This window comes from Salvelinus alpinus, chromosome 1, assembly GCF_045679555.1.
Source record: "Salvelinus alpinus chromosome 1, SLU_Salpinus.1, whole genome shotgun sequence".
Taxonomy (NCBI): Eukaryota; Metazoa; Chordata; class Actinopteri; order Salmoniformes; family Salmonidae; genus Salvelinus; species Salvelinus alpinus.
Window position 1 is genome coordinate 4,155,579 of NC_092086.1, and position 25,321 is coordinate 4,180,899.

At 43.4% G+C, this 25,321-nt stretch overlaps 1 protein-coding gene across 1 annotated transcript in view; it reads left to right on the forward strand.

The window, feature by feature from the left end:
- Positions 1–25,321, forward strand: part of LOC139540059 (voltage-dependent T-type calcium channel subunit alpha-1H-like) — a 178,780-nt gene that overhangs the window by 26,670 nt on the left and 126,789 nt on the right. Inside the window, exon 3 of the mRNA XM_071343603.1 lies at positions 22,289–22,401. Coding sequence (XP_071199704.1) covers positions 22,289–22,401 — 113 coding nt within the window. The remainder of the gene's footprint in view (positions 1–22,288; positions 22,402–25,321) is intronic.

Genomic DNA, 25,321 nt, shown 5'->3' on the forward strand with positions numbered 1-25,321 from the left:
CAGGGAGAGAAAGTTTTTGTGTGACATTGCAGATGACTTCCTAATTAGGTAAATCACAACGAGCAGCAGTGTTGGGAGAGAATGTTATTTTTCAGAGAAATTCCACCATGTTGTTATTTGGCAGGAGAGAGAGAGAGAGAGAGAGAAGGAGAGAGAGAGAAAGAGAAGGGGAGAGAGACAGAGAGAGAAGGAGAGAGAGAGAGAAGGAGAGAGAGAAAGAGAGAGAGAGAGAGAGAGAGAGAGAGAGAAAGAGAGAGAGAGAGAGAGAGATGGAGAGAGAGAGAGAGAGAGAGAGAGAGAGAGAGAGGGAGAGAGAGAGAGAGAGAGAGAGAGAGAGAGAGAAGGAGAGAGAGAGAGAGAGAGAGAGGAGAGAGAGAGAGAGAGAGAGAGAGAGAGAGAGAGAGAGAGAGAGAGAGAGAGAGAGAGAGAGAGAGAGAGAGAGAGAGAGAGAGAGAGAGAGAGAGAGAGAGAGAGAGAGAGAGAGAGAGAGAGAGAGAGAGAGAGAGAGAGAGAGAGAGAGAGAGAGTATGTAATGAGGGTTGCCAGGTGTAAGTAATGAGGGTTGCCAGGACCAGTGGTTAGTAAACTGGCAACGTCGAGCTCCGGACCGGGAGTAGACATACATTGCTGTTTATGACTGTGATTCTGACTGTGTCTGTGACTATGCTATGATTCTGACTGTGTCTGTGACTATGCTATGTTTATGACTGTGATTCTGACTGTGTCTGTGACTATGCTATGTTTATGACTGTGATTCTGACTGTGTCTGTGACTATGCTATGATTCTGACTGTGTCTGTGACTATGCTATGTTTATGACTGTGATTCTGACCGTGTCTGTGACTATGCTATGATTCTGACTGTGTCTGTGACTATGCTATGCTTATGACTGGGATTCTGACTGTGTCTGTGACTATGCTATGTTTATGACTGTGACTCTGACTGTGTCTGTGACTATGCTATGTTTATGACTGTGACTCTGACTGTGTCTGTGACTATGCTGACTGTGTCTGTGACTATGCTATGTTTATGACTGGGATTCTGACTGTGTCTGTGACTATGCTGACTGTGTCTGTGACTATGCTATGTTTATGACTGTGATTCTGACTGTGTCTGTGACTATGCTATGTTTATGACTGTGATTCTGACTGTGTCTGTGACTATGCTATGTTTATGACTGTGTCTGTGACTATGCTATGTTTACGACTGTGATTCTGACTGTGTCTGTGACTATGCTATGTTTATGACTGTGACTCTGACTGTGTCTGTGACTATGCTATGATTCTGACTGTGTCTGTGACTATGCTATGATTCTGACTGTGTCTGTGACTATGCTATGTTTATGACTGGGATTCTGACTGTGTCTGTGACTGAATGTGACTCTGTCTCTCTCTCTCTGTCTGTGACTCTGACTGTGACTTACTGTAACTCTGACTATGACTCTGACTGACTGTGACTCTGACTGACTGTGACTCTGACTGTGACTGTGACTGTAACTGTGACTGTGACTGTGCGTGTAACTGTGACTGACTGTAACTGTGCCTGTAACTGTAACTGTGACTGTGACTGTAACTGTAAATGTGACTGTACCTGTGACTGACTGTGACTGTGACTGTAAATGTGACTCTGACTGTAACTGTGACTCTGACTGTAACTGTGACTCTGACTGTAACTGTGACTCTGACTGTAACTGTGACTGACTGTAACTGTGCTTGTAACTGTAACTGTAACTGTGACTGTAACTGTGACTCTGACTGTAACTGTGACTGACTGTGACTGTAACTGTGACTGTAAATGTGACTCTGACTGTAACTGTGACTTTGACTGTAAATGTGACTCTGACTGTAACTGTAACTGTGACTGTAAATGTGACTCTGACTGTGACTGTAACTGTGACTTTGACTGTAACTGTAACTGTGACTGTAACTGTGACTGTAACTGTGACTGTGACTGTAACTGTGACTGTAACTGTGACTGTACCTGTTACTGTGACTGTAACTGTGACTGTACCTGTACCTGTTACTGTGACTGTAACTGTGACTGTAACTGTGACTGTAACTGTGACTCTGACTGTAACTGTGACTGACTGTAACTGTGACTGTAACTGTAACTGTGACTGTGACTGTGACTGTAACTGTGACTGTAACTGTGACTGTGACTCACTGTTTCTTTCTGTAGGAGGTCTGATCTGCTGTTTATAGATGAACACAGATTCAGGCTAATGTAAACCCAGCTACACCGGCTTCCTCTCTGCTCTCCTTTGAAGTGTAGACTACACTGAAGTGGTGTTATGTAGGGTTAACGGGAGGGGAGGGGAGGGGAGAGGGGAGGAGAGGAGGGGAGGGGAGGGGAGGAGAGGAGGGGAGGGGAGGGGGAGAGGGGAGGAACGGAGGGGAGGGGAGAGTGAAGGAGAGGGGAGGGGAGAGTGAAGGAGAGGGGAGGAAGGGAGAGGAGGGGAGAGGAGAGGGGAAGGGAGGAGAGGAGTGGGGAGGAGAGGAGTGGGGAGGAGAGGGAAGGGGAGGAGAGGGGAGGGGGAGGAGAGGGGAGGAGAGGGGAGTTTTCTGTGTGCTTTTCTAGGCTGAGTGATGAACGAGTGGTCATTAAGCCTTGAGTGGTCCACCTCAAAAAGAGTTGAGACCAAAGTCAGGCCAAGACTTTACTAAATGATGGAATACAACCGCTGTAATTAGTCACGATGACAGCAGTAGAGAGGAAAACAAGCCTCGGAGAGAGGAGTCCCTCTCTAGTGTAGAACAGTTACCTCTCTATATAATACGTCTCTAGGCTGGGTTTCTGGCCTTGGAGAGGAGAGAGGAGTCCCTCTCTAGTGTAGAACAGTTACCTCTCTACATAATACGTCTCTAGGCTGGGTTTCTGGCCTCGGAGAGGAGTCCCTCTCTAGTGTAGAACAGTTACCTCTCTATATAATACGTCTCTAGGTTGGGTTTCTGGCCTTGGAGAGGAGAGAGGAGTCCCTCTCTAGTGTAGAACAGTTACCTCTCTATATAATACGTCTCTAGGCTGGGTTTCTGGCCTTGGAGAGGAGAGAGGAGTCCCTCTCTAGTGTAGAACAGTTACCTCTCTACATAATACGTCTCTAGGCTGGGTTTCTGGCCTCGGAGAGGAGTCCCTCTCTAGTGTAGAACAGTTACCTCTCTATATAATACGTCTCTAGGTTGGGTTTCTGGCCTTGGAGAGGAGAGAGGAGTCCCTCTCTAGTGTAGAACAGTTACCTCTCTATATAATACGTCTCTAGGCTGGGTTTCTGGTCTTGGAGAGGAGAGAGGAGTCCCTCTCTAGTGTAGAACAGTTACCTCTCTATATAATACGTCTCTAGGCTGGGTTTCTGGCCTTGGAGAGGAGAGAGGAGTCCCTCTCTAGTGTAGAACAGTTACCTCTATATAATACGTCTCTAGGCTGGGTTTCTGGCCTTGGAGAGGAGAGAGGAGTCCCTCTCTAGTGTAGAACAGTTATCCCCCTATATAATACGTCTCTAGGCTGGGTTTCTGGCCTTGGAGAGGAGAGAGGAGTCCCTCTCTAGTGTAGAACAGTTACCTCTCTATATAATACGTCTCTAGGCTGGGTTTCTGGTCTTGGAGAGGAGAGAGAAGTCCCTCTCTAGTGTAGAACAGTTACCTCTCTATATAATACGTCTCTAGGCTGGGTTTCTGGCCTTGGAGAGGAGAGAGGAGTCCCTCTCTAGTGTAGAACAGTTACCTCTATATAATACGTCTCTAGGCTGGGTTTCTGGCCTTGGAGAGGAGAGAGGAGTCCCTCTCTAGTGTAGAACAGTTATCCCCCTATATAATACGTCTCTAGGCTGGGTTTCTGGCCTTGGAGAGGAGAGAGGAGTCCCTCTCTAGTGTAGAACAGTTACCTCTCTATATAATACGTCTCTAGGCTGGGTTTCTGGTCTTGGAGAGGAGAGAGAAGTCCCTCTCTAGTGTAGAACAGTTACCTCTCTATATAATACGTCTCTAAGCTGGGTTTCTGGCCTTGGAGAGGAGAGAGGAGTCCCTCTCTAGTGTAGAACAGTTACCTCTCTATATAATACGTCTCTAGGCTGGGTTTCTGGCCTTGGAGAGGAGAGAGGAGTCCCTCTCTAGTGTAGAACAGTTACCTCTCTATATAATACGTCTCTAGGCTGGGTTTCTGGCCTTGGAGAGGAGAGAGGAGTCCCTCTCTAGTGTAGAACAGTTACCTCTCTATATAATACGTCTCTAAGCTGTGTTTCTGGCCTTGGAGAGGAGAGTCCCTCTAGTGTAGAACAGTTACCTCTCTATATAATACGTCTCTAGCTGAGTTTGAGTGTGTGTGCGCGCGTGTCTGTCACCGTGTGTGTGCGCCTCGTGACTTGGTGTGTATCCAGGTATCCGTGTGTTGCCAGGCATGGCGTGTGTTGCCAGGCATGGCGTGTAGCCATCTGTTACATCAAGACACCATGAGTCGACTTTGACCTGCGTCTGTGTTTACACAACCGTCAGAAACGTCACTACAAGATTCTCTGTCTCTCTCTTTCTGTCTCTGTCTCTCTCTCTTTCTCTCTCTGACTCTCTCTCTGTGTCTCTCTCTGTCTCTCTCTCTCTCTGTGTCTCTCTGACTCTCTGTCTCTCTGACTCTCTCTCTCTCTCTCTCTCTCTCTCTCTCTCTCTCTCTCTCTCTCTCTTTCTCTCTTTCTCTCTCTGTCTCTCTGTTTCTCTCTCTCTCTGTGTCTCTCTGTCTCTCTATCTGTTTCTCTCTCTCTCTCTCTCTCTCTCTCTCTCTCTCTCTCTCTCTGTCTCTCTCTCTGTCTCTCTCTGTCTCTCTCTGTCTCTCTCTGTCTCTCAATTTCAATTCAATTTCAATTCAAGGGGCTTTATTGGCATGGGAAACATGTGTTAACATTGCCAAAGCAAGTGAGGTAGATAATATACAAAAGTCAAATAAACAATAAAAATGAACAGTAAACATTACACATACAGAAGTTTCAAAACAATAAAGACATTACAAATGTCATATTATATATATACAGTGTTGTAACAATGTACAAATGGTTAAAGCACACAAGTTAAAATAAATAAACATAAATATGGGTTGTATTTACAAGGGTGTTTGTTCTTCACTGGTTGCCCTTTTCTTGTGGCAACAGGTCACAAATCTTGCTGCTGTGATGGCACACTGTGGAATTTCACCCAGTAGATATGGGAGTTTATCAAAATTGGATTTGTTTTCGAATTCTCTGTGGATCTGTGTAATCTGAGGGAAATATGTCTCTCTAATATGGTCATACATTGGGCAGGAGGTTAGGAAGTGCAGCTCAGTTTCCACCTCATTTTGTGGGCAGTGTGCACATAGCCTGTCTTCTCTTGAGAGCCATGTCTGCCTACGGCGGCCTTTCTCAATAGCAAGGCTATGCTCACTGAGTCTGTACATAGTCAAAGCTTTCCTTAAGTTTGGGTCAGTCACAGTGGTTAGGTATTCTGCCACTGTATACTCTCTGTTTAGGGCCAAATAGCATTCTAGTTTGCTCTGTTTTTTTGTTAATTCTTTCCAATGTGTCAAGTAATTATCTTTTTGTTTTCTCATGATTTGGTTGGGTCTAATTGTGCTGTTGTCCTGGGGCTCTGTGGGGTGTGTTTGTGTTTGTGAACAGAGCCCTAGGACCAGCTTGCTTAGGGGACTCTTCTCCAGGTTCATCTCTCTGTAGGTGATGGCTTTGTTATGGAAGGTTTGGGAATCGCTTCCTTTTAGGTGGTTGTAGAATTTAACGGCTCTTTTCTGGATTTTGATAATTAGTGGGTATCGGCCTAATTCTGCTCTGCATGCATTATTTGGTGTTCTACGTTGTACACGGAGGATATTTTTGCAGAATTCTGCATGCAGAGTCTCAATTTGGTGTTTGTCCCATTTTGTGAAATCTTGGTTGGTGATCGGACCCCAGACCTCACAACCATAAAGGGCAATGGGCTCTATGACTGATTCAAGTATTTTTAGCCAGATCCTAATTGGTATGTTGAAATTTATGTTCCTTTTGATGGCATAGAAGGCCCTTCTTGCCTTGTCTCTCAGATCGTTCACAGCTTTGTGGAAGTTACCTGTGGTGCTGATGTTTAGGCCGAGGTATGTATAGTTTTTTGTGTGCTCTAGGGCAACGGTGTCTAGATGGAATTTGTGGTCCTGGTGACTGGACCTTTTTTGGAACACCATTATTTTGGTCTTACTGAGATTTACTGTCAGGGCCCAGGTCTGACAGAATCTGTGCAGAAGATCTAGGTGCTGCTGTAGGCCCTCCTTGGTTGTCTCTCTCTCTCTCTCTCTCTCTCTCTCTCTCTCTCTCTCTCTCTCTCTCTCTCTCTCTCTCTCTCTCTCTCTGTCTCTCTGTGTCTCTCTCTCTCTGTCTCTGTCTCTGTCTCTGTCTCTCTCTCTCTGTCTCTCTGTCTCTGTCTCTCTCTCTCTGTCTCTCTCTCTCTCTCTCTGTCTCTCTCTCTTTCTCTCTCTCTGTCTCTCCATCTCTCTCTCTCTCTGTCTCTCTCTCTCTCTGTCTCTCTCTCTGTCTCTGTCTCTCTCTCTGTCTCTGTCTCTCTCTCTCTCTCTGTCTCTCTCTCTGTCTATCTCTCTGTCTCTCTCTCTCCATCTCTCTCTCTGTGTCTCTTTCTCCATCTCTCTCTCTCTCTCTGTCCCTCTTAGTCTCTCTCTCTGTCTCTCTCTCTCTCTCTCTCTCTGTCTCTCTCCCATCTCGCTCTCGCTCTGTCCGTCCCAGTCTCTTCTTCTCTCTCTCTCTCTCTGTTTCTCTGTCTCTCTCTCTCTCTCTCTGTCTCTCTCTCTCTGTACATCCTAGTCTCATTCTCTTCTTCTTCTCTCTCTCTCTATCGCTCCACATGCGGTCCAGTGGAATCCTTGGTCTGAGCCGCGTTACTTAGCAACCAGAACACATCAGAACCCGTCAGGGAGGGAGAGAGAGAGAGATGGAGAGATGTATAACAGAGATATGGAGATGAAATGATGAAGCGAGAGTGAAGCTCTGGCCCTGAAAACAGACTCTGCAGGCTGAGGTCCCAGTAGTTAACCAACAGATAGATAGAGACTCTCTGCCTTCTGATCCTGTCAGTGTTCAGGGTTACTATGTCTGATTAGACTGAGTAGCTTTCTGCTAATGAAAGATGGAGGGAGGGAGGGAGGGAGAGGAGAGGGAGGGGAGGGGAGGAGGGAGGAGGGAGAGGAGGGAGAGGGAGGGGAGGAGAGGGAGGGGAGGAGTGAGGGGAAGAGAGGGAGAGGAGAGGGAGGAGAAGGAGGAGGGAGAGGGAGGGGAGGAGTGAGGGGAAGAGAGGGAGAGGAGCGGGAGGAGAAGGATGAGGGAGAGGGAGGGGAGGAGTGAGGGGAAGAGAGGGAGAATGGAGGGGAAGAGAGGGAGGAGAGGGGGGAGGGAGAGGAGAGGAGAAGGAGGGGAGGAGAGGGAGGAGGGAGAGGGAGGGGAGGAGTGAGGGGAAGAGAGGGGGGAAGGAAGGGAGAGGAGAGGGAGATGGGAGGGGTTATTGTATCCAATTGCCAAAGATTATAGGGTCCCCTAGGAAACACTTATCAACACTTTGGTTCCTACCCTGTCACATTAACTCGTCCCTGGCATTTTCATTCGTAGTCATGTCAAACAACACTGTATTCAAAGTGCGCAACTGTGATATTCTACCTGTATAATTAGAATAATCCTTCTATTTCCATGATTACAACAGTTCACCCAAAGCGAATTGCTCTAAATCGTCAAATCTCAATCGCAACATTTGGTTAAAAATAAGTCCTAGATTGTTTTATATCGTGCCGCCCTGCGTGGCAGTGTGGAAATGATCTCTCTCACATGAGTGCAGGAAATACAGAATATTGATGGAAATTTCTGAAAATTATTTTAGTTTGAAGTTTAATTGATCAAACAACCACTAACAAATATAAAGCAATCAGTATGAATTGATCGGTATAAACCAATGAGTATGAATTGATCGGTATAAAACAGCCAGTATGAATTGATCGGTATAAAACACAGTATGAATTGATCGGTATAAAACAATCAGTATGAATTTATCGGTATAAAACAATCAGTATGAATTGATCGGTATAAAACGATCAGTATGAATTGATCGGTATAAAGCGATCTGTATGAATTGATCGGTATGTATTGATCAGTTTAAAACGATCAGTATGTATTGATCGGTATAAAACGATCAGTATGAATTGATTGGTATAAAACAATCAGTATGAATTGATTGGTATAAAACAATCAGTATGAATTGATCGGTATAAAACAATCAGTATGAATTGATCGGTATAAAACAATCAGTATGAATTGATCGGTATAAAATAATCAGTATGAATTGATCGGTATAAAACAATCAGTATGAATTGATCGGTATAAAACAATCAGTATGAATTGATCGGTATAAAGCAATCAGTATGAATTGATTGGTATAAAGCAATCAGTATGAATTGATCGGTATAAAACACAGTATGAATTGATCGGTATAAAACAATCAGTATGAATTGATCGGTATAAAGCAATCAGTATGAATTGATCGGTATAAAACAATCAGTATGAATTGATCGGTATAAAACAATCAGTATGAATTGATCGGTATAAAACAATCAGTATGAATTGATCGGTATAAAACAATCAGTATGAATTGATCAGTATTAAACGATCAGTATGAATTGATCGGTATAAAATAATCAGTGTGGAGAAAGACCCACTGAAATCACTTAGAATGTATGTGTTGTCACCCTCGGGTCATGTACTACTCATGAAGAACAAGGGAGACTTTTATTATGCAAAAACATAATGTGTGCTTGCGTTTTGTTTGCCTGTTATAGTGTGTTATAGTGTGTTATAGTGTGTTATAGTGTGTTATAGTGTGTTATAGTGTGTTGTAGTGTGTTGTAGTGTGTTGTAGTGTGTTGTAGTGTGTTGTAGTGTGTTATAGTGTGTTATAGTGTGTTGTAGTGTGTTGTAGTGTGTTGTAGTGTGTTATAGTGTGTTATAGTGTGTTATAGTGTGTTATAGTGTGTTGTAGTGTGTTATAGTGTGTTATAGTGTATTATAGTGTGTTGTAGTGTGTTGTAGTGTGTTATAGTGTGTTGTAGTGTGTTATAGTGTGTTGTAGTGTGTTATAGTGTGTTGTAGTGTGTTATAGTGTGTTATAGTGTGTTGTAGTGTGCTGTAGTGTGTTATAGTGTGTTGTAGTGTGTTATAGTGTGTTATAGTGTGTTGTAGTGTGTTATAGTGTGTTATAGTGTGTTATAGTGTGTTATAGTGTGTTATAGTGTGTTATAGTGTGTTGTAGTGTGTTATAGTGTGTTATAGTGTGTTATAGTGTGGTATAGTGTGGTATAGTGTGTTATAGTGTGTTATAGTGTGTTATAGTGTGTTGTAGTGTGTTATAGTGTATTATAGTGTGTTATAGTGTGTTGTAGTGTGTTATAGTGTGTTATAGTGTGTTGTAGTGTGTTGTAGTGTGTTGTAGTGTGTTGTAGTGTGTTATAGTGTGTTATAGTGTGTTGTAGTGTGGTATAGTGTGTTATAGTGTGTTATAGTGTGTTATAGTGTGTTATAGTGTGTTGTAGTGTGTTATAGTGTGTTGTAGTGTGTTATAGTGTGTTATAGTGTGTTATAGTGTGGTATAGTGTGTTATAGTGTGTTATAGTGTGTTGTAGTGTGGTATAGTGTGGTATAGTGTGGTATAGTGTGTTATAGTGTGTTGTAGTGTGGTATAGTGTGTTATAGTGTGTTATAGTGTGTTATAGTGTGTTATAGTGTGTTGTAGTGTGTTATAGTGTGTTATAGTGTGTTATAGTGTGGTATAGTGTGTTATAGTGTGTTATAGTGTGTTGTAGTGTGTTGTAGTGTGTTGTAGTGTGTTGTAGTGTGTTATAGTGTGGTATAGTGTGTTATAGTGTGTTATAGTGTGTTGTAGTGTGTTATAGTGTGTTATAGTGTGGTATAGTGTGTTATAGTGTGTTGTAGTGTGTTGTAGTGTGTTGTAGTGTGTTATAGTGTGTTATAGTGTGGTATAGTGTGGTATAGTGTGTTATAGTGTGTTGTAGTGTGGTATAGTGTGTTATAGTGTGTTGTAGTGTGGTATAGTGTGTTGTAGTGTGGTATAGTGTGTTATAGTGTGTTGTAGTGTGGTATAGTGTGTTATAGTGTGTTGTAGTGTATTATAGTGTATTATAGTGTGTTGTAGTGTGTTGTAGTGTGTTATAGTGTGTTGTAGTGTGGTATAGTGTGTTATAGTGTGTTGTAGTGTGTTGTAGTGTGTTGTAGTGTATTATAGTGTATTATAGTGTGTTGTAGTGTGTTGTAGTGTGTTATAGTGTGTTGTAGTGTGGTATAGTGTGTTGTAGTGTGGTATAGTGTGTTGTAGTGTGTTGTAGTGTGTTGTAGTGTGTTGTAGTGTGTTGTAGTGTATTATAGTGTATTATAGTGTGTTGTAGTGTGTTGTAGTGTGTTGTAGTGTGTTATAGTGTGTTGTAGTGTGTTGTAGTGTGTTATAGTGTGTTGTAGTGTGGTATAGTGTGTTATAGTGTGTTATAGTGTGTTATAGTGTGTTATAGTGTGTTGTAGTGTGTTGTAGTGTGTTGTAGTGTGGTATAGTGTGTTGTAGTGTGTTGTAGTGTGTTGTAGTGTGTTATAGTTTGTTATAGTGTGTTATAGTGTGTTATAGTGTGTTATAGTGTGTTATAGTGTGGTATAGTGTGTTGTAGTGTGGTATAGTGTGGTATAGTGTGGTATAGTGTGTTATAGTGTGTTATAGTGTGTTATAGTGTGTTGTAGTGTGTTGTAGTGTGTTGTAGTGTGTTGTAGTGTGTTATAGTGTGTTATAGTGTGGTATAGTGTGTTGTAGTGTGGTATAGTGTGTTATAGTGTGTTGTAGTGTGTTATAGTGTGTTATAGTGTGTTGTAGTGTGTTGTAGTGTGTTGTAGTGTGTTATAGTGTGTTATAGTGTGTTATAGTGTGTTATAGTGTGTTGTAGTGTGGTATAGTGTGGTATAGTGTGTTATAGTGTGTTGTAGTGTGTTATAGTGTGTTATAGTGTGTTGTAGTGTGTTGTAGTGTGTTGTAGTGTGTTATAGTGTGTTATAGTGTGTTATAGTGTGTTATAGTGTGTTATAGTGTGTTGTAGTGTGTTGTAGTGTGTTATAGTGTGTTATAGTGTGTTGTAGTGTGTTGTAGTGTGGTATAGTGTGTTATAGTGTGTTGTAGTGTGTTGTAGTGTGTTGTAGTGTGTTATAGTGTGTTATAGTGTGTTATAGTGTGTTGTAGTGTGTTGTAGTGTGTTATAGTGTGTTATAGTGTGGTATAGTGTGTTATAGTGTGTTATAGTGTGTTGTAGTGTGTTGTAGTGTGGTATAGTGTGGTATAGTGTGTTATAGTGTGTTATAGTGTGTTGTAGTGTGTTGTAGTGTGTTATAGTGTGTTATAGTGTGGTATAGTGTGTTATAGTGTGTTATAGTGTGTTGTAGTGTGTTATAGTGTGTTGTAGTGTGGTATAGTGTGTTGTAGTGTGGTATAGTGTGTTATAGTGTGTTGTAGTGTGTTATAGTGTGTTGTAGTGTGGTATAGTGTGTTATAGTGTGTTGTAGTGTGTTGTAGTGTGTTGTAGTGTGTTATAGTGTGTTATAGTGTGTTATAGTGTGTTGTAGTGTGTTGTAGTGTGTTATAGTGTGTTATAGTGTGGTATAGTGTGTTATAGTGTGTTATAGTGTGTTGTAGTGTGTTGTAGTGTGGTATAGTGTGGTATAGTGTGTTATAGTGTGTTATAGTGTGTTGTAGTGTGTTGTAGTGTGTTATAGTGTGTTATAGTGTGGTATAGTGTGTTATAGTGTGTTATAGTGTGTTGTAGTGTGTTGTAGTGTGTTATAGTGTGTTGTAGTGTGGTATAGTGTGTTGTAGTGTGGTATAGTGTGTTATAGTGTGTTGTAGTGTGGTATAGTGTGTTATAGTGTGTTATAGTGTGTTGTAGTGTATTATAGTGTATTATAGTGTGTTGTAGTGTGTTATAGTGTGTTGTAGTGTGGTATAGTGTGTTATAGTGTGTTGTAGTGTGTTGTAGTGTGTTATAGTGTATTATAATGTGTTATAGTGTGTTATAGTGTGTTGTAGTGTGGTATAGTGTGTTGTAGTGTGGTATAGTGTGTTATAGTGTGTTGTAGTGTGTTGTAGTGTGTTGTAGTGTATTATAGTGTATTATAGTGTGTTGTAGTGTGTTGTAGTGTGTTATAGTGTGTTATAGTGTGTTGTAGTGTGGTATAGTGTGTTATAGTGTGTTGTAGTGTGTTGTAGTGTGTTGTAGTGTGTTGTAGTGTGTTGTAGTGTGTTATAGTGTGTTGTAGTGTGTTGTAGTGTGTTGTAGTGTGTTGTAGTGTGTTGTAGTGTGGTATAGTGTGTTATAGTGTGTTGTAGTGTGTTGTAGTGTGTTATAGTGTGTTGTAGTGTGTTGTAGTGTGTTGTAGTGTGTTATAGTGTGTTATAGTGTGTTATAGTGTGTTGTAGTGTGTTGTAGTGTGTTGTAGTGTGTTGTAGTGTGTTGTAGTGTGTTGTAGTGTGTTATAGTGTGTTGTAGTGTGTTGTAGTGTGTTGTAGTGTGTTATAGTGTGCTGTAGTGTGCTGTAGTGTGTTGTAGTGTGTTGTAGTGTGTTGTAGTGTGTTGTAGTGTGTTGTAGTGTGTTATAGTGTGTTATAGTGTGTTGTAGTGTGTTATAGTGTGTTATAGTGTGTTGTAGTGTGTTATAGTGTGTTATAGTGTGCTGTAGTGTGTTATAGTGTGTTATAGTGTGTTGTAGTGTGTTGTAGTGTATTATAGTGTGTTCTAGTGTATTATAGTGTGTTGTAGTGTGTTGTAGTGTATTATAGTGTGTTGAAATGTGTTGTAGTGTGTTATAGTGTGTTGTAGTGTATTATAGTGTGTTGTAGTGTGTTGTAGTGTGTTGTAGTGTGTTGTAGTGTGTTGAAATGTATTATAGTGTGTTATAGTGTGTTGTAGTGTGTTGTAGTGTATTATAGTGTGTTGAAATGTGTTGTAGTGTGTTGTAGTGTATTATAGTGTGTTGAAATGTGTTGTAGTGTATTTTTATTTATTTATTTATTTATTTATTTAACCGTTATTTTACCAGGTAAGTTGACTGAGAACACGTTCTCATTTGCAGCAACGACCTGGGGAATAGTTACAGGGGAGAGGAGGGGGATGAATGAGCCAATTGTAAACTGGGGATTATTAGGTGACCGTGATGGTTGAGGGCCAGATTGGGAATTTAGCCAGGACGCCGGGGTTAACACCCCTACTCTTACGATAAGTGCCATGGGATCTTTAATGACCTCAGAGAGTCAGGACACCCGTTTAACGTCCCATCCGAAAGACGGCACCCTACACAGAGCAGTGTCCCCAATCACTGCCCTGGGGCATTGGGATCTTTGTTTAGACCAGAGGAAAGAGTGCCTCCTACTGGCCCTCCAACACCACTTCCAGCAGCACCTGGTCTCCCATCCAGGGACTGACCAGGACCAACCCTGCTTAGCTTCAGAAGCAAGCCAGCAGTGGTATGCAGGGTGGTATGCTGCTGGCCTATAGTGTGTTATAGTGTGTGTTATAGTGTATTATAGTGTGTTATAGTGTGTTGTAGTGTGTTGTAGTGTGTTGTAGTGTGTTATAGTGTGTTGTAGTGTGTTGTAGTGTGGTATAGTGTATTATAGTGTGTTATAGTGTATTATAGTGTGTTGTAGTGTGTTGTAGTGTATTATAGTGTGTTATAGTGTGTTATAGTGTATTATAGTGTGTTATAGTGTGTTGTAGTGTGTTGTAGTGTGTTATAGTGTGTTGTAGTGTATTATAGTGTGTTATAGTGTATTATAGTGTGTTGTAGTGTGTTGTAGTGTGTTATAGTGTGTTGTAGTGTGTTATAGTGTGTTATAGTGTATTATAGTGTGTTATAGTGTGTTGTAGTGTGTTGTAGTGTGTTATAGTGTGTTGTAGTGTGTTGTAGTGTGGTATAGTGTGTTATAGTGTGTTGAAATGTGTTGTAGTGTTTTATAGTCTTTTGTAGTGTGTTATAGTGTGTTATAGTGTATTATAGTGTGTTATAGTGTGTTGTAGTGTGTTGTAGTGTGTTGTAGTGTGTTGTAGTGTGGTATAGTGTGGTATAGTGTATTATAGTGTGTTATAGTGTATTATAGTGTGTTATAGTGTATTATAGTGTGTTATAGTGTGTTGTAGTGTGTTGTAGTGTGTTATAGTGTGTTGAAATGTGTTATAGTGTTTTATAGTCTGTTGTAGTGTGTTGTAGTGTTTTATAGTCTGTTGTAGTGTTTTGTAGTGTGTTATAGTGTATTATAGTGTTGTAGTGTTTTGTAGTGTGTTGTAGTGTGTTACAATGTGTTGTAGTGTTTTATAGTCTGTTGTAGTGTGTTGTAATATTTTATAGTCTGTTGTAGTGTGTTATAGTGTTTTGCAATGTGTTACAGTCTTGTATTTATCTCTACTAGAATATAATGTCTCTGTCTGAATAATATAAACCTCGCTGTCTGCCTGTCCTCCTGCCTCGTGTGTTGTAGTGTGTTGTAGTGTGTTGTAGTGTGTAGTGGGGGGTTAATATAAACCTCGCTGTCTGCCTGTCCTCCTGCCTCGTGTGTTGTAGTGTGTTGTAGTGTGTTGTAGTGTGTAGTGGGGGGTTAATATAAACCTCGCTGTCTGCCTGTCCTCCTGCCTCGTGTGTTGTAGTGTGTTGTAGTGTGTAGTGGGGGGGTTAATATAAACCTCGCTGTCTGCCTGTCCTCCTGCCTCGTGTGTTGTAGTGTGTTGTAGTGTGTAGTGGGGGGTTAATATAAACCTCGCTGTCTGCCTGTCCTCCTGCCTCGTGTGTTGTAGTGTGTTGTAGTGTGTTGTAGTGTGTAGTGGGGGGTTAATATATACCTCGCTGTCTGCCTGTCCTCCTGCCTCGTGTGTTGTAGTGTGTAGGGGGGGGGGGGGGTTAATATAAACCTCGCTGTCTGCCTGTCCTCCTGCCTCGGAAACAATGTTTCACTTTCATTCCAGGTTCAAAGTTTGACATGACTTAGTTAGCTGATGTTACCCAGCATGCTTAGCAACCGGTTTGTTTACAACGGACGACGAGGGCCCATAGCAACTCTGTAAAATAATAATGATGAATGACTGGGTCTGTAAGCAACAGGACCAAAATAACTTAATAAATTGATTTTTTGTCTGGACTTTATCTTCTGGTGAAAGAATGACATTTTATGAATTAATTTGATCAAAATAATGTTTTAATTAAAATATGTAATTCGTTGTTATTTGAATATGTTGGTAACAATTTTATAAAAACAATAAGGCGTAAGAAGCAATGTTGTATAATGAATACAGTCACAGATAAGAGGCAGTGCTGTATAATGAATACAGTCACAGGTAAGAGGCAGTGTTGTATCGTGAATACAGTCACAGGTAAGAGGCAGTGCTGTATCGTGAATACAGTCACAGGTAAGAGGCAGTGCTGTATCGTGAATACAGTCACAGGTAAGATGAAGTGTTGTATCATGAATACAGTCACAGGTAAGAGGAGGTGCTGTATCGTGAATACAGTCACAGGTAAGAGGCAGTGTTGTATCGTGAATACAGTCACAGGTAAGAGGCAGTGCTGTATCGTGAATACAGTCACAGGTAAGAGGCAGTGTTGTATCATGAATAGAGTCACAGGTAAGAGGCAGTGCTGTATCGTGAATACAGTCACAGGTAAGAGGCAGTGTTGTATCGTGAATACAGTCACAGGTAAGAGGCAGTGTTGTATCGTGAATACAGTCACAGGTAAGAGGCAGTGTTGTATCGTGAATACAGTCACAGGTAAGAGGCAGTGCTGTATCGTGAATACAGTCACAGGTAAGAAAGAGGCAGTGTTGTATCGTGAATACAGTCACAGGTAAGAAAGAGGCAGTGCTGTATCATGAATACAGTCACAGGTAAGAGGCAGTGCTGTATCGTGAATACAGTCACAGGTAAAAGGCAGTGTTGTATCGTGAATACAGTCACAGATAAGAGGAGGTGCTGTATCGTGAATACAGTCACAGGTAAGAGGCAGTGTTGTATCGTGAATACAGTCACAGGTAAGAGGAGGTGCTGTATCGTGAATACAGTCACAGGTAAGAGGCAGTGTTATATCGTGAATACAGTCACAGGTAAGAGGCAGTGCTGTATCGTGAATACAGTCACATGTGAGAGGCAGTGCTGTATCGTGAATACAGTCACATGTGAGAGGCAGTGCTGTATCGTGAATACAGTCACATGTGAGAGGCAGTGTTGTATCGTGAATACAGTCACAGGTAAGAGGCAGTGCTGTATCGTGAATACAGTCACAGGTAAGAGGCAGTGTTGTATCGTGAATACAGTCACAGGTAAGAGGCAGTGTTGTATCGTGAATACAGTCACAGGTAAGAGGCAGTGCTGTATCGTGAATACAGTCACAGGTAAGAGGCAGTGCTGTATCGTGAATACAGTTCATGAGTGATTCATAGTGATTAACCCAGGTCTCCATGGTAGTGATTCTCCTGTACTGTCTGTATTCAGTAGGCCATGTCTCAGTGTGTAGTCCTTAACCCAGGTCTCCATGGTAGTGATTCTCCTGTACTGTCTGTATTCAGTAGGCCATGTCTCAGTGTGTAGTCCTTAACCCAGGTCTCTCCATGGTAGTGATTCTCCTGTACTGTCTGTATTCAGTAGGCCATGTCTCAGTGTGTAGTCCTTAACCCAGGTCTCCATGGTAGTGATTCTCCTGTACTGTCTGTATTCAGTAGGCCATGTCTCAGTGTGTAGTCCTTAACCCAGGTCTCCATGGTAGTGATTCTCCTGTACTGTCTGTATTCAGTAGGCCATGTCTCAGTGTGTCGTCCTTAACCCAGGTCTCCATGGTAGTGATTCTCCTGTACTGTCTGTATTCAGTAGGCCATGTCTCAGTGTGTCGTCCTTAACCCAGGTCTCTCCATGGTAGTGATTCTCCTGTACTGTCTGTATTCAGTAGGCCATGTCTCAGTGTGTAGTCCTTAACCCAGGTCTCCATGGTAGTGATTCTCCTGTACTGTCTGTATTCAGTAGGCCATGTCTCAGTGTGTAGTCCTTAACCCAGGTCTCTACATGGTAGTGATTCTCCTGTACTGTCTGTATTCAGTAGGCCATGTCTCAGTGTGTAGTCCTTAACCCAGGTCTCCATGATAGTGATTCTCCTGTACTGTCTGTATTCAGTAGGCCATGTCTCAGTGTGTAGTCCTTAACCCAGGTCTCTACATGGTAGTGATTCTCCTGTACTGTCTGTATTCAGTAGGCCATGTCTCAGTGTGTAGTCCTTAACCCAGGTCTCCATGGTAGTGATTCTCCTGTACTGTCTGTATTCAGTAGACCATGTCTCAGTGTGTAGTCCTTAACCCAGGTCTCTACATGGTAGTGATTCTCCTGTACTGTCTGTATACAGTAGGCCATGTCTCAGTGTGTAGTCCTTAACCCAGGTCTCCATGGTAGTGATTCTCCTGTACTGTCTGTATTCAGTAGGCCATGTCTCAGTGTGTAGTCCTTAACCCAGGTCTCCATGGTAGTGATTCTCCTGTACTGTCTGTATTCAGTAGGCCATGTCTCAGTGTGTAGTCCTTAACCCAGGTCTCCATGGTAGTGATTCTCCTGTACTGTCTGTATTCAGTAGGCCATGTCTCAGTGTGTAGTCCTTAACCCAGGTCTCCATGGTAGTGATTCTCCTGTACTGTCTGTATTCAGTAGGCCATGTCTCAGTGTGTAGTCCTTAACCCAGGTCTCCATGGTAGTGATTCTCCTGTACTGTCTGTATTCAGTAGGCCATGTCTCAGTGTGTAGTCCTTAACCCAGGTCTCCATGGTAGTGATTCTCCTGTACTGTCTGTATTCAGTAGGCCATGTCTCAGTGTGTAGTCCTTAACCCAGGTCTCTACATGGTAGTGATTCTCCTGTACTGTCTGTATTCAGTAGGCCATGTCTCAGTGTGTAGTCCTTAACCCAGGTCTCCATGGTAGTGATTCTCCTGTACTGTCTGTATTCAGTAGGTCATGTCTCAGTGTGTAGTCCTTAACCCAGGTCTCCATGGTAGTGATTATCCTGTACTGTCTGTATTCAGTAGGCCATGTCTCAGTGTGTAGTCCTTAACCCAGGTCTCCATGGTAGTGATTCTCCTGTACTGTCTGTATTCAGTAGGCCATGTCTCAGTGTGTAGTCCTTAACCCAGGTCTCTACATGGTAGTGATTCTCCTGTACTGTCTGTATTCAGTAGGCCATGTCTCAGTGTGTAGTCCTTAACCCAGGTCTCTACATGGTAGTGATTCTCCTGTACTGTCTGTATTCAGTAGGCCATGTCTCAGTGTGTAGTCCTTAACCCAGGTCTCCATGGTAGTGATTCTCCTGTACTGTCTGTATTCAGTAGGCCATGTCTCAGTGTGTAGTCCTTAACCCAGGTCTCTACATGGTAGTGATTCTCCTGTACTGTCTGTATTCAGTAGGCCATGTCTCAGTGTGTAGTCCTTAACCCAGGTCTCTCCATGGTAGTGATTCTCCTGTACTGTCTGTATTCAGTAGGCCATGTCTCAGTGTGTAGTCCTTAACCCAGGTCTCTATGGTAGTGATTCTCCTGTACTGTCTGTATTCAGTAGGCCATGTCTCAGTGTGTAGTCCTTAACCCAGGTCTCCATGGTAGTGATTCTCCTGTACTGTCTGTATTCAGTAGGCCATGTCTCAGTGTGTAGTCCTTAACCCAGGTCTCTCCATGGTAGTGATTCTCCTGTACTGTCTGTATTCAGTAGGCCATGTCTCAGTGTGTAGTCCTTAACCCAGGTCTCCATGGTAGTGATTCTCCTGTACTGTCTGTATTCAGTAGGCCATGTCTCAGTGTGTAGTCCTTAACCCAGGTCTCCATGGTAGTGATTCTCCTGTACTGTCTGTATTCAGTAGGCCATGTCTCAGTGTGTAGTCCTTAACCCAGGTCTCCATGGTAGTGATTCTCCTGTACTGTCTGTATTCAGTAGGTCATGTCTCAGTGTGTAGTCCTTAACCCAGGTCTCTATGGTAGTGATTCTCCTGTACTGTCTGTATTCAGTAGGCCATGTCTCAGTGTGTAGTCCTTAACCCAGGTCTCCATGGTAGTGATTCTCCTGTACTGTCTGTATTCAGTAGGCCATGTCTCAGTGTGTAGTCCTTAACCCAGGTCTCTCCATGGTAGTGATTCTCCTGTACTGTCTGTATTCAGTAGGCCATGTCTCAGTGTTGTAGTCCTTAACCCAGGTCTCCATGGTAGTGATTCTCCTGTACTGTCTGTATTCAGTAGGCCATGTCTCAGTGTGTAGTCCTTAACCCAGGTCTCCATGGTAGTGATTCTCCTGTACTGTCTGTATTCAGTAGGCCATGTCTCAGTGTGTAGTCCTTAACCCAGGTCTCCATGGTAGTGATTCTCCTGTACTGTCTGTATTCAGTAGGCCATGTCTCAGTGTGTAGTCCTTAACCCAGGTCTCCATGGTAGTGATTCTCCTGTACTGTCTGTATACAGTAGGCCATGTCTCAGTGTGTAGTCCTTAACCCAGGTCTCCATGGTAGTGATTCTCCTGTACTGTCTGTATTCAGTAGGCCATGTCTCAGTGTGTAGTCCTTAACCCAGGTCTCCATGGTAGTGATTCTCCTGTACTGTCTGTATTCAGTAGGCCATGTCTCAGTGTGTAGTCCTTAACCCAGGTCTCTACATGGTAGTGATTCTCCTGTACTGTCTGTATTCAGTAGGCCATGTCTCAGTGTGTAGTCCTTAACCCAGGTCTCCATGATAGTGATTCTCCTGTACTGTCTGTATTCAGTAGGCCATGTCTCAGTGTGTAGTCCTTAACCCAGGTCTCTACATGGTAGTGATTCTCCTGTACTGTCTGTATTCAGTAGGCCATGTCTCAGTGTGTAGTCCTTAACCCAGGTCTCCATGGTAGTGATTCTCCTGTACTGTCTGTATTCAGTAGACCATGTCTCAGTGTGTAGTCCTTAACCCAGGTCTCTACATGGTAGTGATTCTCCTGTACTGTCTGTATTCAGTAGGCCATGTCTCAGTGTGTAGTCCTTAACCCAGGTCTCTACATGGTAGTGATTCTCCTGTACTGTCTGTATTCAGTAGGCCATGTCTCAGTGTGTAGTCCTTAACCCAGGTCTCTCCATGGTAGTGATTCTCCTGTACTGTCTGTATTCAGTAGGCCATGTCTCAGTGTGTAGTCCTTAACCCAGGTCTCTATGGTAGTGATTCTCCTGTACTGTCTGTATTCAGTAGGCCATGTCTCAGTGTGTAGTCCTTAACCCAGGTCTCCATGGTAGTGATTCTCCTGTACTGTCTGTATTCAGTAGGCCATGTCTCAGTGTGTAGTCCTTAACCCAGGTCTCTCCATGGTAGTGATTCTCCTGTACTGTCTGTATTCAGTAGGCCATGTCTCAGTGTGTAGTCCTTAACCCAGGTCTCCATGGTAGTGATTCTCCTGTACTGTCTGTATTCAGTAGGCCATGTCTCAGTGTGTAGTCCTTAACCCAGGTCTCCATGGTAGTGATTCTCCTGTACTGTCTGTATTCAGTAGGCCATGTCTCAGTGTGTAGTCCTTAACCCAGGTCTCCATGGTAGTGATTCTCCTGTACTGTCTGTATTCAGTAGGTCATGTCTCAGTGTGTAGTCCTTAACCCAGGTCTCTATGGTAGTGATTCTCCTGTACTGTCTGTATTCAGTAGGCCATGTCTCAGTGTGTAGTCCTTAACCCAGGTCTCCATGGTAGTGATTCTCCTGTACTGTCTGTATTCAGTAGGCCATGTCTCAGTGTGTAGTCCTTAACCCAGGTCTCTCCATGGTAGTGATTCTCCTGTACTGTCTGTATTCAGTAGGCCATGTCTCAGTGTTGTAGTCCTTAACCCAGGTCTCCATGGTAGTGATTCTCCTGTACTGTCTGTATTCAGTAGGCCATGTCTCAGTGTGTAGTCCTTAACCCAGGTCTCCATGGTAGTGATTCTCCTGTACTGTCTGTATTCAGTAGGCCATGTCTCAGTGTGTAGTCCTTAACCCAGGTCTCTATGGTAGTGATTCTCCTGTACTGTCTGTATTCAGTAGGCCATGTCTCAGTGTGTAGTCCTTAACCCAGGTCTCCATGGTAGTGATTCTCCTGTACTGTCTGTATTCAGTAGGCCATGTCTCAGTGTGTAGTCCTTAACCCAGGTCTCTCCATGGTAGTGATTCTCCTGTACTGTCTGTATTCAGTAGACCATGTCTCAGTGTTGTAGTCCTTAACCCAGGTCTCTCCATGGTAGTGATTCTCCTGTACTGTCTGTATTCAGTAGGTCATGTCTCAGTGTGTAGTCCTTAACCCAGGTCTCTCCATGGTAGTGATTCTCCTGTACTGTCTGTATTCAGTAGGCCATGTCTCAGTGTGTAGTCCTTAACCCAGGTCTCCATGGTAGTGATTCTCCTGTACTGTCTGTATTCAGTAGGCCATGTCTCAGTGTGTAGTCCTTAACCCAGGTCTCTACATGGTAGTGATTCTCCTGTACTGTCTGTATTCAGTAGGCCATGTCTCAGTGTGTAGTCCTTAACCCAGGTCTCTACGTGGTAGTGATTCTCCTGTACTGTCTGTATACAGTAGGCCATGTTTCAGTGTGTAGTCCTTAACCCAGGTCTCCATGGTAGTGATTCTCCTGTACTGTCTGTATTCAGTAGGCCATGTCTCAGTGTGTAGTCCTTAACCCAGGTCTCTACATGGTAGTGATTCTCCTGTACTGTCTGTATTCAGTAGGCCATGTCTCAGTGTGTAGTCCTTAACCCAGGTCTCTCCATGGTAGTGATTCTCCTGTACTGTCTGTATTCAGTAGGCCATGTCTCAGTGTGTAGTCCTTAACCCAGGTCTCCATGGTAGTGATTCTCCTGTACTGTCTGTATTCAGTAGGCCATGTCTCAGTGTGTAGTCCTTAACCCAGGTCTCCATGGTAGTGATTCTCCTGTACTGTCTGTATTCAGTAGGCCATGTCTCAGTGTGTAGTCCTTAACCCAGGTCTCCATGGTAGTGATTCTCCTGTACTGTCTGTATTCAGTAGGTCATGTCTCAGTGTGTAGTCCTTAACCCAGGTCTCCATGGTAGTGATTCTCCTGTACTGTCTGTATTCAGTAGGCCATGTCTCAGTGTGTAGTCCTTAACCCAGGTCTCCATGGTAGTGATTCTCCTGTACTGTCTGTATTCAGTAGGCCGTGTCTCAGTGTGTAGTCCTTAACCCAGGTCTCTACGTGGTTTGAGCACGTCTCCATGATCGTGATTCTCCTGAACTGTGTGACTCTGGGGTTGTACCAACCCTGTGAAGACGTCACCTGTCAGGCCGAGTGGTGCCTCATACTGCAGGTCTGTACCACGTTGAACCCCTCATCCCTCACCTCTCATCCCTCATCTCTCATCCCTCATCTCTCAACTCTCATCCGTGACCTCTCATCCCTCACCTCTCACCTCTCACCCCTCACCTCTCATCCCTCACCTCTCACCCCTCACCTCTCATCCCTCACCTTGAACCCATCACCTCTCACCCCTCATCTCTCATCCCTCATCTCTAACCCCTCACCTCTCACCCCTCATCTCTCACCCCTCACCCCTCATCTCTCACCCCTCACCTCTCACCCCTCATCTCTCACCCCTCACCTCCCATCCCTCATCTCTCATCCCTCACCTCTCATCCCTCATCTCTAACCCCTCACCTCTCACCCCTCATCTCTCACCCCTCACCTCTCACCCATCATCTCTCACCCCTCACCTCTCATCCCTCATCTCTCATCCCTCACCTCTCACCCCTCACCTCTCACCTTGAACCCCTCTCATCTCTCACCCCTCACCTCTCACCCCTCACCCCTCACCTCTCACCCCTCACCTCTCATCCCTCACCTATAACCTCTCAGCCCTCACCATCAACCGCTCACCCATCACCTCTCACCTCTAACCCCTCACCTCTCACCCCTCATCTCTCATCCCTCACCTTGAACCCATCACCTCTCACCCCTCATCTCTCATCCCTCATCTCTAACCCCTCACCTCTCACCCCTCATCTCTCACCCCTCACCTCTCACCTCTAACCCCTCACCTCTCACCTCTCATCCCTCACCTTGAACCCATCACCTCTCACCCCTCATCTCTCATCCCTCATCTCTAACCCCTCACCTCTCACCCCTCATCTCTCACCCCTCATCTCTCACCCCTCACCTCTCACCCCTCATCTCTCACCCCTGACCTCCCATCCCTCATCTCTCATCCCTCACCTCTCATCCCTCATCTCTAACCCCTCACCTCTCACCCCTCATCTCTCACCCCTCACCTCTCACCCATCATCTCTCACCCCTCACCTCTCATCCCTCATCTCTAACCCCTCACCTCTCACCCCTCATCTCTCACCCCTCACCTCTCACCCCTCATCTCTCACCCCTGACCTCCCATCCCTCATCTCTCATCCCTCACCTCTCATCCCTCATCTCTAACCCCTCACCTCTCACCCCTCATCTCTCACCCCTCACCTCTCACCCATCATCTCTCACCCCTCACCTCTCATCCCTCATCTCTCATCCCTCACCTCTCACCCCTCATCTCTCACCCCTCACCTGTAACCTCTCACCTTGATGATTGTATCTTTGTCTGTTCTAGGTGTTTGATGACTGTATCTTGTTCTAGGTGTTTGATGACTGTATCATGTTCTAGGTGTTTGATGACTGTATCATGTTCTAGGTGTTTGATGACTGTATCTTGTTCTAGGTGTTTGATGACTGTATCTTGTTCTAGGTGTTTGATGACTGTATCTTGTCCTAGGTGTTTGATGACTGTATCTTGTTCTAGGTGTTTGATGACTGTATCATGTTCTAGGTGTTTGATGACTGTATCTTGTTCTAGGTGTTTGATGACTGTATCTTGTTCTAGGTGTTTGATGACTGTATCTTGTTCTAGGTGTTTGATGACTGTATCATGTCCTAGGTGTTTGATGACTGTATCTTGTTCTAGGTGTTTGATGACTGTATCTTGTTCTAGGTGTTTGATGACTGTATATTGTTCTAGGTGTTTGATGACTGTATCTTGTTCTAGGTGTTTGATGACTGTATATTGTTCTAGGTGTTTGATGACTGTATATTGTTCTAGGTGTTTGATGACTGTATCTTGTTCTAGGTGTTTGATGACTGTATCATGTCCTAGGTGTTTGATGACTGTATCTTGTTCTAGGTGTTTGATGACTGTATCATGTTCTAGGTGTTTGATGACTGTATCTTGTTCTAGGTGTTTGATGACTGTATCATGTTCTAGGTGTTTGATGACTGTATCATGTTCTAGGTGTTTGATGACTGTATCTTGTTCTAGGTGTTTGATGACTGTATCTTGTTCTAGGTGTTTGATGACTGTATCTTGTTCTAGGTGTTTGATGACTGTATCTTGTTCTAGGTGTTTGATGACTGTATCTTGTTCTAGGTGTTTGATGACTGTATCATGTCCTAGGTGTTTGATGACTGTATCATGTCCTAGGTGTTTGATGACTGTATATTGTTCTAGGTGTTTGATGACTGTATCTTGTCCTAGGTGTTTGATGACTGTATCATGTTCTAGGTGTTTGATGACTGTATCATGTTCTAGGTGTTTGATGACTGTATCTTGTTCTAGGTGTTTGATGACTGTATCATGTCCTAGGTGTTTGATGACTGTATCTTGTTCTAGGTGTTTGATGACTGTATCTTGTTCTAGGTGTTTGATGACTGTATCTTGTTCTAGGTGTTTGATGACTGTATCTTGTTCTAGGTGTTTGATGACTGTATCTTGTTCTAGGTGTTTGATGACTGTATCATGTTCTAGGTGTTTGATGACTGTATCATGTTCTAGGTGTTTGATGACTGTATCTTGTTCTAGGTGTTTGATGACTGTATCATGTCCTAGGTGTTTGATGACTGTATCTTGTTCTAGGTGTTTGATGACTGTATCATGTTCTAGGTGTTTGATGACTGTATCATGTTCTAGGTGTTTGATGACTGTATCATGTCCTAGGTGTTTGATGACTGTATCTTGTCCTAGGTGTTTGATGACTGTATCTTGTTCTAGGTGTTTGATGACTGTATCTTGTTCTAGGTGTTTGATGACTGTATCTTGTTCTAGGTGTTTGATGACTGTATCTTGTCCTAGGTGTTTGATGACTGTATCATGTCCTAGGTGTTTGATGACTGTATCTTGTTCTAGGTGTTTGATGACTGTATCTTGTTCTAGGTGTTTGATGACTGTATCTTGTCCTAGGTGTTTGATGACTGTATCT